Consider the following 18,986-nt stretch of genomic DNA (forward strand, 5'->3'; position numbering starts at 1 on the left):
CGAATTTGAAAGTACCATTTGTCAACATGTGACCCGAAACTATTGAAAAGTTTAATAATGTTTATGTTTACAAAATCTAATCCTTTATTAAACACGAAATGCAGACAGTTTGTAAATGATATTAACCAGATGTTCAGGGAAATGAATCTCCTCCTAAGCTTCTCGCACTCCTTCTCTCTCTCCTTCTCCCAGACCCTTCCTTTGTCCATGTGCAGCTCATCCCTGACAGTGCAGAGAGGAATGACGACAAGCTTTACTTCTTCTTCCGTGAGACGTCTGCTGAGATGGGCCAGAGTCCCGTGACTCAGGCCCGCATCGGTCGGATCTGCCTGGTGAGCACAGCCTCAGAATGGAGTGTATTAATGAGGCCACGTTCACCTCAAAACTGTCAAATAACAAAACATGTGACATGCACAACATGACAAATAAACCCTAGTTTCATTAAGAAAGGGAAAGGAACCAGTTGTGTTGGGACTTTCTGGATGTGGAACTACTTGTGTTAGTCTAACACTAACTCACTGAAATCCACATGTCTATTTAACCTTCCTGTGTACAATGCCTGCCTCTGTCCATGAGATGGTACTCTGACCTAAGACCCCATGATCCTCCGACCTCTCCTGACGGGTAGTCTTAAAAAACTCTAAAGGATGTAGTATATTAGGTATTCAGTTAACAGCTTGGTAAAGTCCAGAGCCTCTAAACCAGCCCAGCAGCCCTTCGACATCAGTATTCTCTAGTGTCTGTTGTAATTAACCACACACTGTCTTAATAAAAGCATGGCCCTGACCTTCTACCCTAGAGCTACAAATTGAGAAGAACAGCAAAAACTAATAACAGGGAATGTGTTTGTCCCTGTAGGGTAAACTTGGAGCTTAGGGTGCATCTTTCTGGGCTTAGCTTACAAACATGGAGAGCGTAGTGTTTATTCAGTTAGTCACCATGCTCCAGTTATTCCGCAGCTCACCACTGTGTTTATTTGAATGGGTGAGGCAGTGACCCTGCACACAAACACTCATTCCCCTCTCAGTGTTTTTTACACTGGTCCCCAGGGATGCTGTTCTATCATTCTCACGTCCATACACATCTGGATGCTCTTAATGCCGTTCACTTTATTGGCTCTATACACTCCTCGTACCCCAAAACATGAACAACTGTACAGCGTACTTGCTCTAAAAAAGTACAAAGCTTGTGAAAACAATTTCAAATCCCATTTAGGGATTTATTCCAAATACATGTGTAGAAGGTAGTGTGCAGTATGTACAGGCCTACAACCGTCGTGTGGGTATTAAAATGATATATGTGGTGAAAACAATTTGTTACAGCAATATTTTTTAAATATATGACACGGCAGTGTGTTTTCCCCTTCAAAGTGGAACGTGCTTTAAGGAGAATGTGTTGGTTAAGGAGGAGGAAACCTCTAAATCACATCTACTGGAATTTGGCCCTGCTCCATGACAGATGGGAGAGGCTCTAAATAAGAGGAGACAGTGTTTACCATCTCATCCCCCCACAACTAAGCATTTCTCAACGTTTTGCAGGCCGCTCTCAAAACCGGCCTGCTTTTTAAAATATGTACAATGTATGTGGGTGGCTCCACCTGTTTGTTTTTGGTGGGAAGACAGAGGATGTGAGTGTGTGTGTGATGAAGACTGTGTTTTCTCCCCCCTCTTCCTCCCCCTCTCTCTCTGCAGAATGATGACGGTGGACACTGCTGCCTGGTCAACAAGTGGAGCACTTTCCTGAAGGCACGGCTCATCTGCTCGGTGCCGGGGGCCGACGGGATTGAGACGCACTTCGACGAGCTCCGTGAGTTCTCCTTCCTCCCCTTTACTGTGGTTTCATCCGCTATCCACATCAAAGTAAGGAACGAGGAACCAGACTGAATATCTTGAGGTTTCTCATTGGTATTAAAACTGTGTCAAATAGAGACCAGTTAAAAATGATGGTGGTGGAACTGACTCCAGACCAGTTGCAGGGGTGGGCAATTCCAGTCCTCGGGGGCCTGATTGGTGTCACACTTTTTCTCCATCCCCCACAGCTGATTAATCAAATTGCATTCTAACTGAAGATCATGATTTGTTGATTATTGGAGTCAGGTGTGTTAGGTGGGGCTGGAGCAAAACTGTGACACTAATCAGGCCCCTGAGGACTGGAAATGCCCACCCCTGATAGAGGAACTTGTTGGTGTTGCCTGTCTTTTATCACCCTGCTTGCACTATCCACCCAGGCTCATCTAAGGCCAGTTTTAGCTCTGCATACCACCACCTGACAAGTGCCTGACTACACTGCTGTGCACTGTGCTGCACTGCACACAGCCCAGTCTCTGCCCCATATGGTAGCCTCTTCCATTACACAACCTCCTCTCAATCCTCCTGTGGCCCATACGGCATGCTGTAATGGGAATTGTGCACACTCCGGTACTATAGTTGTTATTTTCTTTCAAGATGTCTCAAACAAAAGGTTCCTTTTTCCTTGCTGTGCAGTAAACGGTGTCTGGGAAGCACTCCCATCCTGTAATAGACTGGATATGAGGGGCTTGCTGCCTCATGGCAGACAGATCAAGTAGCCAGGCAGGACTGTCAAGTCCATTGCCATGTCTTTCTATCTCTGTCTCACTGCTTCCAAATAGAATGTTGGAATGATAAGAGTTCTGATTATTCTATGACCGAGCCTACAGTAGACAAGTCCGAACCTCAAGAATGAAAAGCTTGTGTTACTTTCTATTTGACCTCTGTTTTTAGTCCCAGAGTGCGCTCTTGCATTATGCCTAATTGAACTACGGTGTAGGTTATGGTTGATTCATTCTGCTTGCGTGTGCATTAGTCTTGCAAGTTTCTTTCTCCCAGTAACGTTTCCATCCAAAGTTTTTATGCGAGTTAAGTCATACCGTGTATATATAAAAAAAAATCACTACAGCTGCGATGGAAACAGTAAGTTAAGGTACAATTTTATAAATGCCGACAGATCATTTGTTACTTCAACATGGTCGGTAAAATTAAATACGCGAGAAATGGCGATGGAAATGCCTTTATCCACAAATATTGATATAATAACTATCATATCGAAGTCAACTTGGAGTCACGATGACATGGTCTGTATTCCTCCCACTACGACTCGGGAAACCATGCAGTCTATTAGGCTAAATATGAAATAAGTTACAGAGAATTTCACAGGGTGGTGAAAATGCACAGTGATCTTGATCTACTTTCCAATAATGGGGAGGGGGGGCAGGACCAACTTCTGGAAACCCTGGGCTAGAGCGCACATGCCTCGTCCAGTAGGCACATTTGCTATTTAATGCAACAGTTTTTGTGACTAAACTATTGGTAGAGTTTAAAATGCGATGGAAACACATTGAACTTTAGATTTTTATTAAGTACATGGAAGTGAAGAAGTACATTTTGTGTGCACTACGTCATCACACACTGATTCTTTATCTGCAACAAGTCAGTTTGGTGGAAACACACCACTGGTTGGAAAATGCACATATTTTCTTTATGCAGATTTTAGAATGTTTGCATGAAAATCTGCGACAATTGTATGGAAACCTCGCTACTGGTGCTATATAACCATTTTGGCCAAGTAAATGAAAGGATATCCAAACCGTGAGCAGCGTACTCTACGGTTATAAATTACTTTGTGTCTTTATTAGTCGGCTCATTGTTGACACAGGCATGCCGTGCACACTGGGTTTAGAGGAGTGTGGAGAGCTGGCACTGGTTCACATGTACAGTGCACCGTTCAGGATATTACTTTAATAAAGCTGTAAATGTGTAAAGACACGGGCTGTTGCAGTCTTCTAATGAACAGTGCAGACTCAGCTTTGCCACAGGCTGTCCATACAGTACATCCATACAGTACGTCCCGAACTAGGAAGCAAAGGTCAGACAGGCCTGATGCCAGTGGCCACTGCCCACACCTGCCAGGTACTGTACCCCTAGGAAGTGCATGTGTTTAACTGGGTATAGGAGCGCTCCATGCCAAGGCTCCAGTTTACTGATGGGTTATAATGTCTGGTCTAAATACAGGTGTAGGATCTTCATTTGAGCCAGTTTGCTACAGCAGGAAAGTAATCCTGCGGCAACAGGAAATGTGAATTATTATGTGGATTATTTATATATATATATATATATATATATATATATATATATATATATATATATATATACACTAACATTCAATTGTTTGGGGTCACTTAGAAATGTCCTTGTTTTTGAAAGAAAAGCTAATTTTTTGTCCATTAAAATAACATCAAATTGATCAGAAATACAGTGTAGACATTGTTAATGTTGTAAATGACTATTGTAGCTGGAAACAGCAGATTTTTTATGGAATATCTATATAGGGGTACAGAGGCCCATTATCACCAACAATCACTCCTGTGTTCCAATGGCACATTGTGTTAGCAAATCCAAGTTTATAATTTTAAAAGGCTAATTGATCATTCGAAAACACGTCAATTATGCAATTTTGCAAATATGTTAGCACAGCTGAAAACTGTTGTTCTGATTAAAGAAGCAATAAAACTGGCCTTCTTTAGACTAGTTGAGTATCTGGAGCATCAGCATTTGTGGGTTCGATTACAGGCTCAAAATGGCCAGAAACAAAGAACTTTCTTATGAAACTTGTCAGTCTATTCTTGTTCTGAGAAATGAAGGCTATTCCATGCGAGAAATTGCCAAGAAACTGAAGATCTCGTACAACGCTGTGTACTACTCCCTTCACAAAACAGAGCAAACTGGGCCTAACCAGAATAGAAAGAGGGGTGGGAGGCTCCGGTGCACAACTGAGCAAGAGGACAAGTTCATTAGAGTGTCTAGTTTGAGAAACAGACGCTTCACAAGTCCTCAACTGGCAGCTTAATTTAATAGTACCCGCAAAACACCAGTCTCAACGCCAACAGTGAAGAGGCGACTCCGGGATGCTGGCTTGCTCAGAGCCCTGACCTCAACTCCATTGAACACCTTTGGGATTAATTGGAATGCCGACTGCGAGCCAGGTCTAATCGCCCAACATCAGTGCCCGACCTCACTAATGCTCTTGTGGATGAATGGAAGCAAGTCCCCACAGCATTGTTCAAACATCTAGTGGAGAGCCTTCCCAGAAGAGTGGAGGCTGTTATAGCATCAAAGGGGGGACTAACACCCCCTCGTCGAACATCTCATTCCAAAACCCATGATTTTGGAATGAGATGTTTGACGAACAGGTGTCTACATACTTTCTGTCATGTAGTGTATTTTGTAGGGGGTGTTAGGGCTGACATTTTAAAGTGGAAATTACAAACTTTAGAAGTCTTTTTAAACCTTGAATGCACTACAAGTTTGCAGTTCCTACTGTGCGACAAAAATGCTCAGCAACAAAGGAGTGATCCAATGAAGATCCTACATCTGTCGGTCCATGCTCAGGTTGTGGTGTTGACAGGGGAGAATAAGGATGGAAGGATTACTCCAGTAGTGCAGGGCAACACGTTCTATGTGCCTTCTACACTGAACAAAAGTATAAATGCAACGTGATGGTCCCATGTTCCATGAGCTGCAATAAAAGATCCCAGAAATGTTCCAAATGCACAGAAAGCTTAATTCTCTCAAATGTTTTGCACAAATGTTTTGCATAAATGTGACCTGACAGGTCTAGCACATCAAGAAGTTGATTAAACAGCATTATCATTGCACAGGTGCACATTGTGCTGTGCACAATAAAGCCCACTCTAAAATGTGCAGTTTTGTCACACAACACAATGCCACACATGTCTCAAGTTTTGAGGGAGTGTGCTATTTGCACGCTGACTGCAGGAATGTCCACCAGAGCTGTTGCCAGATAATTGAATGTTCATTTCTCTACCATAAGCCTCCTCCAACGTCATTTTAGAGAATTGGTCAGTACGTCCAACAGGCCTCACAACCGCAGAACACGGTGTCGTATGATGTCGTGTGGGCGAGCGGTTTGCTGATGTCAACGTTTTCAACAGAGTGCCCCATGGTGGCGGTGGAGTTATGGTATGTGCCTGGATAAAGAGAACAGATGAACTTACATTTTCACTCTCTCTATTAGTGTAGTAGTAAAGTAAAGAGGACCTTGGGGTAATTATTGTGAACTTTGATGAGCCTTCCAGCCCAGCTGTATTCCTTGTGTGGCAACAGTTTTATGTGTGACTGCTGTTAGCTTCGGACGCCAGAGACCCAGAGAGTTTTACAGTTGAAAAGAGTTAAAGATTTGGCTCTACTTGAGAACCTGCACCCAAATGACCCCCAGTAAATTGAAACACAAGGTAGAGGCCCTTATCCAGGCACATGTGCTTGTATTCTATGTCAAAATGAATAATGCAAAGCAATTATAGAAATGGATACTGTAAAGGTTTAGATTGTATGGTTTTATATAAATAAGGACGTTCATTGCATGAAATTGAGCATCAACAATATTTACAAGTTTGAAGTTACTCTAATCAATCTCACTGCTTCAACATTCCGCAGGTACCTGCGCATGGATTTCACAGAGAAGACTTTATGAGAGATGAACAAGAGTGGTAGAGGGAAAGAAAGACTGAAAGAGAAGGGGGAGAGGTAGAGGGCAATATCAGGCTAAGCTCTAGGAAAAATGCATTCTTACTTTTGAGGAAACGAAAAATGTAAAGACAGGATTTTTATTGCCTTACTAAAGTAGGAAGGTGAAAGGGCAGTTTGGAGTCTGGATTCATTCACAGCTCTAACTAACATGCACGTGAGAAGCCTTCCTGTTGCCAACTCGTCTCTGCCTTGTCAGAATATTTCTATTTTAAATCCAGTAGCTTTTCTCATAATAATAAGTACATTTTTGGGAGACAACCGACTCGGACAGCCAACTGTATTGAGCTAATGATAGCTCTGGTTTTCTGGCTGTTTGTGATTGCAGTGTAGTCTACGGTATCTGATTCATCACTTCCTGTAGTGGAACAGCTGTGTTTCTTGGTGGGGCTCATCTGTTATATGACAACCCTGACAGCCTTTCTCTCTGTATTCTATTAAGTATGTCGAATTGCTAATCCTAGTGAATAACAATGTGCCCAGTCTACGCAAAAGGAAGAATTGTAGACTCTAGGACATGCAGAATTTATCATACGTCTCATTGGTGTCCATTGCATGATAATGCTTTCAATTTGAGTTCTCACAGGCCCTTCACAGGCTCTTGCATGTAGACATGCAGTGTCTTTATCCTCTGGCCAATGGCCATTCCCCTACTACACACAAGTAGTCTGACTTACTATTGAGTTCTGTTCTGTGAGGTGGATGGGACTCCTGAGAGGAGAATGTGGGCCAGTCAGAAAGCAGGCCAGCGGGGAGAGACTATCACTATTGGCCGGAGGCCAATCAGATTTAAAGTAGGTCTCCTTCTGCAGCTACCTGGGCTCCAACCAGAAATAAACTGGCCAAATCGTGTGTAGTTTCTCTCTGGGACCCCCAGAGGCATGTGAGGTATGATTCCATCTTCCTCTAAGGCACGTGTCAAACTCATTCCACGGGGGGAATGTCTGCAGGTTTTCGCTCCTCCAATGTACTTGATTTAATTAATTAAGGTCACTGATTAGTAAAGAACTACGCTCACCTGGTTGTGTAGGGCTTAATTGAAAGGAAAAAGCAAAAAGCAGCAGACACTAGGATTGAGTTTGACACCCCTGCTCTAGGGCTTAGAACAAAGCCCAACTGCCACCCCTCCCAACCTTGGACACAGGAAGTGGAAAGTGTCTGTTCGTCACATATTAAATAACTCAGATTCTGGAGAAAACTCTCAGGTGACACAGCAATCATGTTGTCTCACTCAAGCCTAGACACCTCAGGCGACTGTGTGGGTTTCATTGCTATATATCTTTACATGGTGTCCCAGTTTGGTCTTTTTTATTAATTGTTCTGCATACATAGATGCTCAATAATGAGTTTCATTACCCTCTGGGTTCAGTTGGGAATATCCGCTCATGGATAGAATGCTTACTGTTCAAAGGTGTAGTCTCTGAAGCACTTTGTCTTTGTTTTATCATATTGTGTACTGTACAGAGAGTACTGTAGCCTTCACCTTGGCCTAGGGAGGAATCCTGTGGACTTTGTCTCTGTTAGTTTCCTGTTGCTCTGTAAAGATGTGCCATGGGCTTACACTTCCTGTTTCCGTCAGCAGTATGATGGATGTAAGTCGTACAGCCCTGGAGGAAGAGGATAGCCACATCTTCTCCTCCTTTCATTTTGACCCCATCCTCACTGCTAGGCTAGTTTATCTCCAATTCCATCAAGCCCACTGCATTTTTTATTTAACTAGGCAAGTCAGTTAAGAACAAATTCTTATTTACAATGACGGCCTAGTGGGTTAACTGCCTTGTTCAGGGGCAGAACGACAGATTTTTACTTTGTCAGCTCGGGGATTTGATCTAGCAACCTTTCGGTTACTGGCCCACCACTCTAAGCACTAGGCTACCTGCCACCCCTGCATGATTGTGGTCCGGTCACACAACGTCTTCAAGCAACACAAAGCTTGACATTAGATTTAGATTACAAGTTGAATCGTTACATGTAGTGTTGCAGGTCTAATCACAGGGTACAGTGAAAATGTTAAGCTCCGAGCTCCAGCAATGCAGGTCAAAGTGAAATAGAAACGATTCATGTGATGATAAAGAGAAATGAAATGCGTACCTCTGAGCTGCCCTCTAAAAGAGGAGAGGAGAGACATTGTGTGCATTTGCTCTTGTTCGACAGCCCTAAGAGCAGAGCTGTTCTGATGGGAGTTCAGGTTTTGCCAAAAGGTGTGAAAAGCGAAAGGTGGATTGACTGGACCTCTGTAAATACTAGCTTCTCTTTGCACTGACGTGATTCTTACTGTGTATCTCTTTAAGGAGACGTTTACATACAGCCAACCCAGGATACCAAGAATCCTGTTATCTACGGAGTCTTTTCCGTCTCGGGGTGAGTGGTCAAACTTGTTTTCAGAAACTTTTATTAGAAACACTGAAGAATAATTATTTATATACACTTTCGTTGTCATATGATGTCCCTATTAGTTGTTTCAGTTCTTAACCCGATGAGCTGTCTGTCTCTCCCCTCTCCACACAGCTCAGTGTTTAGGGGCTCAGCAGTGTGTGTCTACTCCATGGCAGACATCCGCCAGGTCTTCAATGGGCCCTTCGCCCACAAAGAAGGGCCCAACTACCAGTGGGTCGCCTACACTGGGAAGATCCCCTACCCTCGACCAGGGACGGTGAGCCTCACCCTCCCATGACCATGAGTGTTAATAACAAACCAAGCTGGCATAACAGACACTTAGACTTTAAATTGAAACCGTCTGTCTGTCAAGCAGAACACAAACATTAGCCTCCGTAGCCGTGTTCTCCTGCTATAAGAGTCCTCATGTCTCCCATGTTGATGCTGTGGATAAGTGGTTGTTGTTTCTGTGGTGAGAGGCAAAGTTTTAATGCTCATTTCATTTTCAACCACAGTGCCCAGGTGGAACGTTCACCCCCAACATGAAGTCCACCAAAGACTACCCAGACGAAGTCATCAACTTCATGAGGAACCACCCCAACATGTACAATGCAGTGTACCCAATGCACAAGCGCCCCCTGGTGGTCCGGACCAACGTGGACTACGAGTTCACCACCATCACTGTGGACCAGGTGGCCGCCGCAGACGGGAACTATGAAGTGCTGTTCCTGGGTACTGGTGAGTCCTCACTAGTCTATATTCACGTGAAATATAGTAGGCCTACATAAAGTCACATTAGCGTTACTTTCTATAACTCTTTGTACAATGTCCAAGGATGCTCAACAGATTTCCTTCTGAAAGGAATACAAAGGAGAAAACTTCCGCCAGATGGACCTGGTGTCTTTCTCACTATCATTTATCACCAGCAGACAAGCTTCTGACCTCCTTTTTGTCAAAATGGATGTTTAACCAATAAACAGGGTTGTCCTTTGCGTCATTCACTTGAAGTTAAAGCTTTTGAGTTCTCTACCTGCAGGGCAGGGGGAATGGGTGAGAGGAGGGGGAATGGGTGAGAGTAGGGGGAATGGGTGAGAGGAGGGGGAATGGAGGTGGGGGGTTAGAGTAATGAAATCCATTACACTAATCTCACCACCAGCATAGTGCAGCAGTAGAGATTTTTTCTTATTTTTTTCTCCCATATGTGCAGCGCATTATCCTTTAGTGTGCCGTCTTTGTTCTGCTCTGCGTCTCTTGGAGACTAAAGGGTTTTTATCCGAATGCACCGTGCTCCACTGTGCCCGGAGTCAGTGGAATGTCTCTCCTTTGAGCCGCCGTCAGGAGCACGCATTCATCGCTGCATTGGGGCACATTGAGAGTCATAATAAATCTCAGGTATCCTGCACTCAGGAATGCCTGGGTGCAGAAATCAAACATGCCATTCTGTTGGGGCGCGGCTGGGCTGTCTGGGGGAAATTCCTACCTCCAGGCTCCGGTAGAACGGGACGCAGGGAGGAAGAGGAGAACGTTATGACAGTTGACATGCAGTACTAAGCAAGTGAAAGAGATGATGTTCATATAGGGGAGCACAAAGGTGAACACTGAGAGAGAGCTGTCTGAAAGAGGTGAAGAGTACTGAAGTGTAAAGCCTGATGGAATGAGCAGTGAGGATTAACCTTTACATAAGCAGACTGAGAGGGAGCTATAGTGAGGGCTGTTTGATTGACAGGCAGCAAGGCAGGGTAGTGTCAAGCCACAGTAGGTGTGTGTAGTAATATTAACTCTCAGGTGTTTCCCTGGGCCACAGACAGGGGGACGGTTCAGAAGGTGATTGTTCTGCCCAAAGACGACCTGCAGACTGAAGAACTGGTCCTGGAGGAGGTTGAGGTGTTCAAGGTGAGCACTCACTGTCTTTCTTCTCTCTCTCCTTCTCTCTCTCTCGCTCTCTCTCTCTCTCTGCCTATATCCACGTCTATTTTCAATAAAGATACTTTAGAAGACTCATAAATGCATTGTCTCCACATTCCAGGTTCCAACTCCAATTACAACAATGAAGATTTCGTCCAAAAGGGTAAGCAGGATAAGCTTACCTAATAGACTTAGAAATCACTTAGAAATGTCCTTATTTTTTAAGGAAAAGCAAAGAAAATTGTCCATTAAAATAATATCAAATTGATCAGAAATACAGTGTAGACGTTGTTAATGTTGTAAATGACTATTGTAGCTGGAAACGGCAGATTTTTGGTGGAATATCTACATAGGGGTACAGAGGCCCATTATCAGCAACCTAGACTCCTGTGTTCCAATGGCACATTGTGTTAGCTAATCCAAGTTTATCATTTTAAAAGGCTAATTGATCATTCGAAAATCCTTTTGCAATTATGTTAGCACAGCTGAAAACTGTTGTTCTGATTAAAGAAGCAATAAAACTGGCCTTCTTTAGACTAGTTGAGTGTCTGGAGCATCAGCATTTGTGGGTTCGATTACAGGCTCAAAATGGCCAGAAACGAAGACCTTTCTTCTGAAACTCGTCAGTCTATTCTTGTTCTGAGAAATGAAGGCTATTCTATGCGAGAAATTGCCAAGAAACTGAAGATCTCGTACAACGCTGTGTACTACTCCCTTCACAGAACAGCCCAAACTGGCCCTAACCAGAAAAGAAAGAGGAGTGGGAGGCCCCGGTGCACAACTGAGCAAGAGGACAAGTACATTAGAGTGTCTAGTTTGTGAAGCCTCACAAGTCCTCAACTGGCAGCTTCATTAAGTAGTACCTGCAAAACACCAGTCTCAACATCAACAGTGAAGAGGTGACTTTGGGATGCTGGCCTTCTAGGCAGAGTTCCTCTGTCCAGCGTCTGTGTTCGTTTGCCCATCTTAATCTTTTCTTTTTATTGGCTAGTCTGAGATATGGCTTTTTCTTTGCAACTCTGCCTAGAAGGCCAGCATCCTGGAGTCGCCTCTTCACTGTTGACGTTGAGACTTGTGTTTTGCGGGTACTATTTAATGAAACTGCCAGTTGAGGACATGTGAGGTGTCTGTTTCTCAAACTAGACACTCTAAAGTGTGAACAAGAAAAGACTGACGAGTTTAAGAAGGAGGTTCTTTGTTTCTGGCCATTTTGAGCCTCTAATTGAACCCACAAATGCTGATGCTCCAGATACACAACTAGTCTAAAGAAGGACAGTTTTATTGCTTCTTTAATCAGAACAACAGTTTTCAGCTGTGCTAGCATCATTGTAAAATGGTTTTCTAATGATCAATTAGCCTTTTAAAATGATAAACTTGGATTAGCTAACACAACGTGCCATTGGAACACAGGAGCGATGGTCGTTGATAATGAGCCTATGTAGATATTCCATAAAAAAAATCTGCCGTTTCCTGCTATAATAGTCATTTACAACATTAACAATGTCAAGACTGTGTTTCTGATCAATTTGACGTTATTTTAATGGACAAAAAATGTGCTTTCCTTTCAAAAACAAGGACATTTTTAAGTGACCCCAAGCTTTTGAACGGTAGTGTATGTTTCGTAGGATAAAGAGGAGGGAGTGAATTAAATAAAGGGAAATTATTTAAGAATGCCATGAGCTACCTATATGAAGCTGTGGAACTAATGTTTCCCTTCATAATTCATAGAATGCCTGCAGTCTGGTCGAAACAATGAAAAGGGAAACATGGTAAATGCATTGAGTTAGTGTTGTCTTTCGCTGTGGTTAAAATAGTTGGCCTTGGATACATGACATGACATCCTTCTTAGAAAGGGTTACAATTTTACACAGGCTGCCAAGAATGATGAATTCAAAACAGCTGATCATAAAAGCTGAAGGTGCATTGTCCTGGGACAATGGAAATCTTAGTTCTACAGTAAAGATGAGCTCTCCCAGTGTGCTCGCAACTCTTCCAAGTAGCAAACTATATTTACATGTGTTAATAGTTATATTATCACATTACATTGTTATAGCTTTGACCGACTCTTGGCCACTGTAACCCTCTGCACTGAGACTTGATCTGTGGTAAATATTGGATATTCCCCTAATTTATCCAGCTGGGATCTCACATCCTCCTTTGCGTTCTACTCTCACAGCAACAGCTCTACGTGTCTTCTGAGCTTGGTGTGACCCACCTGGCCCTCCACCGCTGTGATGTGTACGGGGAGGCGTGTGCTGACTGCTGCCTGGCCCGGGACCCCTACTGCGCCTGGGACGGAAAGTCCTGCTCCCGCTACTCCACCTCGCAGAAGAGGTGAGCATCAGCATGAGCTGCTCAGAATGGCTTTATAGATTGTAAATGGCTTTATACTGTAGATTGTTGAATGGCTCTATAGATTGTAAATGGCTCTATAGATTGTTGAATGGCTCTATAGATTGTAAATGGCTTTATACTGTAGATTGTTGAATGGCTCTATAGATTGTAAATGGCTCTATAGATTGTTGAATGGCTCTATAGATTGTAAATGGCTTTATACTGTAGATTGTTGAATGGCTCTATAGATTGTAAATGGCTCTATAGATTGTTGAATGGCTCTATAGATTGTAAATGGCTTTATACTGTAGATTGTTGAATGGCTCTATAGATTGTAAATGGCTTTATACTGTAGATTGTTGAATGGCTCTATAGATTGTAAATGGCTTTATACTGTAGATTGTTGAATGGCTCTATAGATTGTTGAATGGCTCTATAGATTGGTGAATTGTTTTTATAGATTGGATGGTTGATGTATATGGATTGTTAGCTAGCTCTATAGATTGTTGAATGGCTTCCAGTATATGGATTGTTGAATGGTTGAAAAGCTCTATACTATAGGTCGTTGAATGACTACTGCATGCAATGTTTTATGGCAGATTGTTGACTGACTCTATGGAATGTTGAATGGCTTTGCATTTGCTTGGTAATTTATTCTCTTCTCTTATTCGGGAATACTGGTCTGACCCCTTTAGACGCAGCCGGAGGCAGGACGTGAAGTACGGGAACCCCATCCGGCAGTGCAGGGGCTTCAACTCCAATGGTAAGACCAGTGTGTACCAGAGGGTGGATGGAGTAGAGATTTTCAGTGGCAGTGAATACATCTCATTCATTCATTCAACATTTTCATCAAATAGATATGAAATAAAACATTGCTCTTTTGGATTTTTGGTCTTTGTGGGACATGATACTGAATCTATGACTGCCATGGTGTCTTTCTCAGTTAATAAGAACACCTTGGAGATGGTGCAGTATGGGGTGGAGGGCAGCAGTACCTTCCTGGAGTGCCAGGCCCGTTCTCCCCACGCCGCCATCAAGTGGCACCTGCAGAGGGACAACAGTGACCGCCGGAAAGAGGTGAGCGGCCATCTATGACACACACAATATAGCTCAAACTAGTATTCTTCCCAAAACACTGTTGCGATCTATACACTCTGCCCATTGAGCCCAGACGTATTATATATTATACATATATGCCATCACTGCGACCTGTATGCTCTAGTCGGCTGGCCCTCGCTACATATTCGTCGCCAGACCCACTGGCTCCAGGTCATCTATAAGTCTATGCTAGGTAAAGCTCCGCCTTATCTCAGCTCACTGGTCACGATAACAACACCCACCCGTAGCACGCGCTCCAGCAAGTATATCTCACGGGTCATCCCCAAAGCCAACACCTCCTTTGGCCGCCTTTCCTTCCAGTTCTCTGCTGCCAATGACTGGAACGAATTGCAAAAACCGCTGAAGCTGGAGACTTATATTTCCCCCACTAACTTTAAACATCAGCTATCTGAGCAGCTAATCGATCGCTGCAGTTGTACATAGCTCATCTGTAAATAGCCCACCCAATCTACCTACCTCATCCCCATATTGTTTTTATGTACTTTTCTGCTCTTTTGCACACCAGTATTTCTACTTGCACATCACCATCTGCTCATCTATCACCCCAGTGTTAATTTGCTAAATTGTAATTACTTCGCTACTATGGCCTATTTATTGCCTTACCTCCTTACGACATTTGCACACACTGTATATAGACTTTCTTTTTTTTCTATTGTGTTATTGACTGTACACTTGTTTATTCCATGTGTAACTCTGTGTTGTTGTTTGTGTCGCACTGCTTTGCTTTATCTTGCCCAGGTCGCAGTTGTAAATTAGAACTTGTTCTCAACTAGCCTACCTGGTTAAATAAAGGTGAAATAACATTTTAAAAAATAAAATAAAATATATATATGGATTTTTGGTATACTATGACCTAAGGTAACTCAAACCATACATCAACTTCATGACAGGGGATGTGATCTTGTTCAGATAAAGTGGGATTAGCTGAGGAGTAAATCTCCCAGGAATGACATGATGTTCCCCTCTGTCGACTGCACTTCTCATTCTGTTACATAATGATGCCGAAGGGTCTTCCTCAGGTTGCAGTCTGTTTCATCTCAAAGCTGGAGTTGTCAGTCTATTGATGTATTACTGTTGCCAGTCTATTGATGTAATACTGTAATAACGAGATAACAGCCATACAGATATGATAACCAGGTGGTTGGTTTTCAACCTGAAGGGATAAAGCCCAAACTGTCCAAGTACCCAAAGGGAGGGCCCATCCATAAAACAACATAAGACCTGCTCATAGTTTCTCACCCTGAGGCTATTCTTGAAGTTTTATTGTGAAGCTATAGTGTAACGTCTGTTTTATTTGGCTTTTCGGTTGGATGCTGCCTTTCCCCATTGGCATGGCTCAATTGGCTGGGCTGTTGCTCTGCCCATCTGATTCTGGGTATAAAAGCTGTCAGCAGCTAATCAAACTCGTGGATATGTTTCAGGAATACATCGAGAGACAATGGAAAACATCACTAGAGCACTTTTATTGAAGTGGAATTGACTGTCATATTTAACTGCAGATCAATGTGGATCATGTTAGTGGAAGAATGTACAGGTCGACATAACACTGATATATTGATATAGTAGGCGGTTGGTGGTGCTGGGCTGCCAATAAGAACAGGAGATTAGCTGTCAGCTTGGCCTCTCCACTGATGTTACTGCTCTGGCTTTACATCGTGCCTCATTTCATCATTGTAGATTCAAGTCCTAACTCTCTCTCTCTCTCAGATGCGCTCTGACGGGCGAGTACTGAAGACAGAACAAGGTCTGCTGCTGCGTTCTCTCCAGCCCTCAGACTCCGGGGTCTACCAGTGCACGGCCACAGAGAAGAACTTCAAACACACGCTGGTCAAGCTGCAGCTGGTGGTCCTGTCCGGCCGAGCCATCAACAACGTCCTGGTGGAGGGTGGGGGACTGGGGCCATCTGCTCTCCAGTCCAGCGCCTGGACGCCCAGCGCGGGTCAGTACAAGGACCTGCTGACCATCCTGAGCCAGCCAGAGATGGGCCTGATCAACCAGTACTGCCAGGACTACTGGCAGCTGGGAGACCCCATGATGGGAGCCATCAAGGCCAATGACATGAAAGAGCTCAAGGAGCAGAAGAAACCACGCAACCGCCGACATCACGGTGAGGGAGAGGACGAAGAGGAGGTGGAGACATGAGGGGTCCCTCAACTCTCCCAAACTTCAACCGCACCCCAGGGAAACTGGGAAAGACTCAATTCAAGAGACTGACAAGGTGAAAGAAAATCAATAACCACAAATAAAAGAAATGGAAGTGGAAAAAAAACAAGTCATACAAACAAACACAGCTCACATCCCTTTCAACAATAAAGTATATGATACACAGTATTTATTGTAGGTTGTATATAGTATCATTCTGTGGATTTCTTTGTACTTATAGAAAAATGCTCTTTGTGTATAGGTACCTTTTGGGTAAATGTTATTGTATTATTGTTATTAATTGTATTATTGTTGTTACTGTCATTACAAAAATCTTAATCTTTCCATCTTTCGACATTGACAGCTCTGTTTGGAATGTAAACTCTGTTGGTAGTAAGCTGAAAGGGGTCATTGTGTAAACAGATACGTTAACCGAGGGTTGGGGTAGATGGGGATATAATGGTTTCTTGTTTGCCTTGACTGAATGTCAATACTCATATTCTCGGCTCACCAGGAATTGTTTGAACATACAGTAATCTCACAATCAGTGCATAAGGACAAAGACTCCTGACTCCAATTTCAGAGGATGCACAAATGGCCCCACTCATTGGCTAGCTGTCCATTCTCCCTGTGAACCTGTTGTTTAAATGACTATGTTCAATACTATTGCTGCTAGGCATAATTGGCTCCCCTAATAGGTTGATGCTATTTATTTTCGGCTTCATTGGTTATTCCTCACTGTACAGTATGTGCCATTAACTCAGGCAAACCAATTGTTATAAATACAGTGTTGCCATGTAGCCTATGCATGAAATCATCTCTAGATTACCAGAGTCCGTGAAAAGGAGGGGGGGAGGGGGTTGAAACTAAGGTTATTATTCTATTATAACAAAGAATGAAAAACGGATTAAAACCTTACCTTTCAGCAGCTAAATTGTGGTAAATGACATTGTGAGAATCAGAAAGTAAAACTTAATCAGAAGGAAAAAACACTGTAGATACTTATCAAATAAATATTTTAAGGACGTCTACGAGCTCTGTTTGGTTTATTTTGCAATCTAAACATCGAATGGGACTGAGTGTGAGGTACAGTAAAGGGTCAAGGTTGTGCACAAAGGGCATTATTCTCTTACCTTCAAATTATTAAATTGAATTTTATGGAAGGTATAAGATATTGAAAACATTGGCCAGGGCCAAACCTAGCACACTTTGGCCAAATACATTTCCTTTTGGTCAACAAAAACAAAGCAGAATTCAGTTTGAGATCAAGCGATGCTAGAAAGGAAGAGGCGAAGCGAGAGGGATAACTGGGCCCAAAATCTGTCTTCACCAGCAGGTGCCATTTTTTCTTTTTTTTCCCCTCTCACCAAGCAGAGTTTTTGTTTGGAGGTCAAGGAAAGTGTAGAATTTGGTTAACAAAAAATGTAATGGCATATTTGCTACTTGTGGCTTATTTGATCGAACAGAAGTTTCGCAATGCTTAGATTGTTACGAATGTACTGATATAAGTAGGACACGTCACATCCCGGCAACTTTGAGAAAAAACAATTTGTATCGGAGTTGTGCCTTTTATCACAATCGTATCTGCCTTCTCATTGGCTAGAATGGTCCCACCTGATATTTCCTCCTACCAACTACCTTCCATTTTTGAAGGCATTTATTTTCATTGCTAGAGAGGTCAAGGGAGTATCTGATCAATATAATGGATAATCTATGGCAATGCCCAGATCACTTTCACTAAGCAGCCATGTTGGTTCAAACTAAGAGCCATCTCTTTTCATTTACCGGTGCATTTGGATTCTTCGACTTTACATGTGAAAAAAATGTATGTCCTCCTTACACAACAAAACATTGTAACAACGTTGTGACAATAACCAAAATATTCATTGTGTGCATGAATATGTATTTGTACTGTAATTATGAAACAAAAAAAACTATGTTGTAGTTTTTCTGTTCTTCAAGTGTACAGTATGGTCAAACGTCAGCGAAGACATGAGGGACAGCCTCAGTGCAGCATAAAGCAGAATGGAGGAGAATTACTATGTGTAATGTACCAACAGATATGCTCTCTTTTCCACTCTTCACTATGGGATAGTATTCATTCCCAGAATAAAACCAGACGGCCCCTGTTACTCTCCTCCAGTTGAAAACAGGGTGTTACAGCAACAAAATGATTGTACAATTTCTTGGTATTTTTACGGTGTCTTTTTTTTCTTTTGTTTTTGTATTTAGTTTTTGTGTTCTTTTTGCTATCAGTTAAGATTCAATGCACAGAGGTGATGTTATTGTAATGACTTGTGTAAATTACTTTCTCTTCCCTTTCCATTGTTGTTGCTGACTAATAAATTAAAGCTCTATATTTTATAAAATATAATGCTCTACTTTTATTCTGATGTGTGATGTTTCCATATTATATTTTGTGTATCACTCAGAACTTTTGGGAATAAATGTTCCAAGCTACCAAAGAGAGAGAAAGATGAGCTACCAGCCATTTATGGCAGACAAGGTCATCATTGGCAGCTTGACTGACAGTGACGCTCTGTTATTATC

The 18,986-nt window shown here is 42.7% G+C and overlaps 1 protein-coding gene across 1 annotated transcript in view; it reads left to right on the forward strand.

The window, feature by feature from the left end:
- Positions 1-18,730, forward strand: part of LOC120065686 (semaphorin-3F-like) — a 37,642-nt gene extending 18,912 nt beyond the window's left edge. Inside the window, exons 6-16 of the mRNA XM_039016758.1 lie at positions 193-332; positions 1,692-1,806; positions 8,852-8,921; positions 9,069-9,213; positions 9,452-9,674; positions 10,741-10,829; positions 10,963-11,004; positions 13,018-13,175; positions 13,871-13,938; positions 14,119-14,252; positions 16,002-18,730. Coding sequence (XP_038872686.1) covers positions 193-332; positions 1,692-1,806; positions 8,852-8,921; positions 9,069-9,213; positions 9,452-9,674; positions 10,741-10,829; positions 10,963-11,004; positions 13,018-13,175; positions 13,871-13,938; positions 14,119-14,252; positions 16,002-16,436 — 1,619 coding nt within the window. The 3' untranslated portion in view covers positions 16,437-18,730. The remainder of the gene's footprint in view (positions 1-192; positions 333-1,691; positions 1,807-8,851; positions 8,922-9,068; positions 9,214-9,451; positions 9,675-10,740; positions 10,830-10,962; positions 11,005-13,017; positions 13,176-13,870; positions 13,939-14,118; positions 14,253-16,001) is intronic.
- Positions 18,731-18,986: the final 256 nt, after the last annotated feature.

Source organism: Salvelinus namaycush, chromosome 20, assembly GCF_016432855.1.
Source record: "Salvelinus namaycush isolate Seneca chromosome 20, SaNama_1.0, whole genome shotgun sequence".
Taxonomy (NCBI): domain Eukaryota; kingdom Metazoa; phylum Chordata; class Actinopteri; order Salmoniformes; family Salmonidae; genus Salvelinus; species Salvelinus namaycush.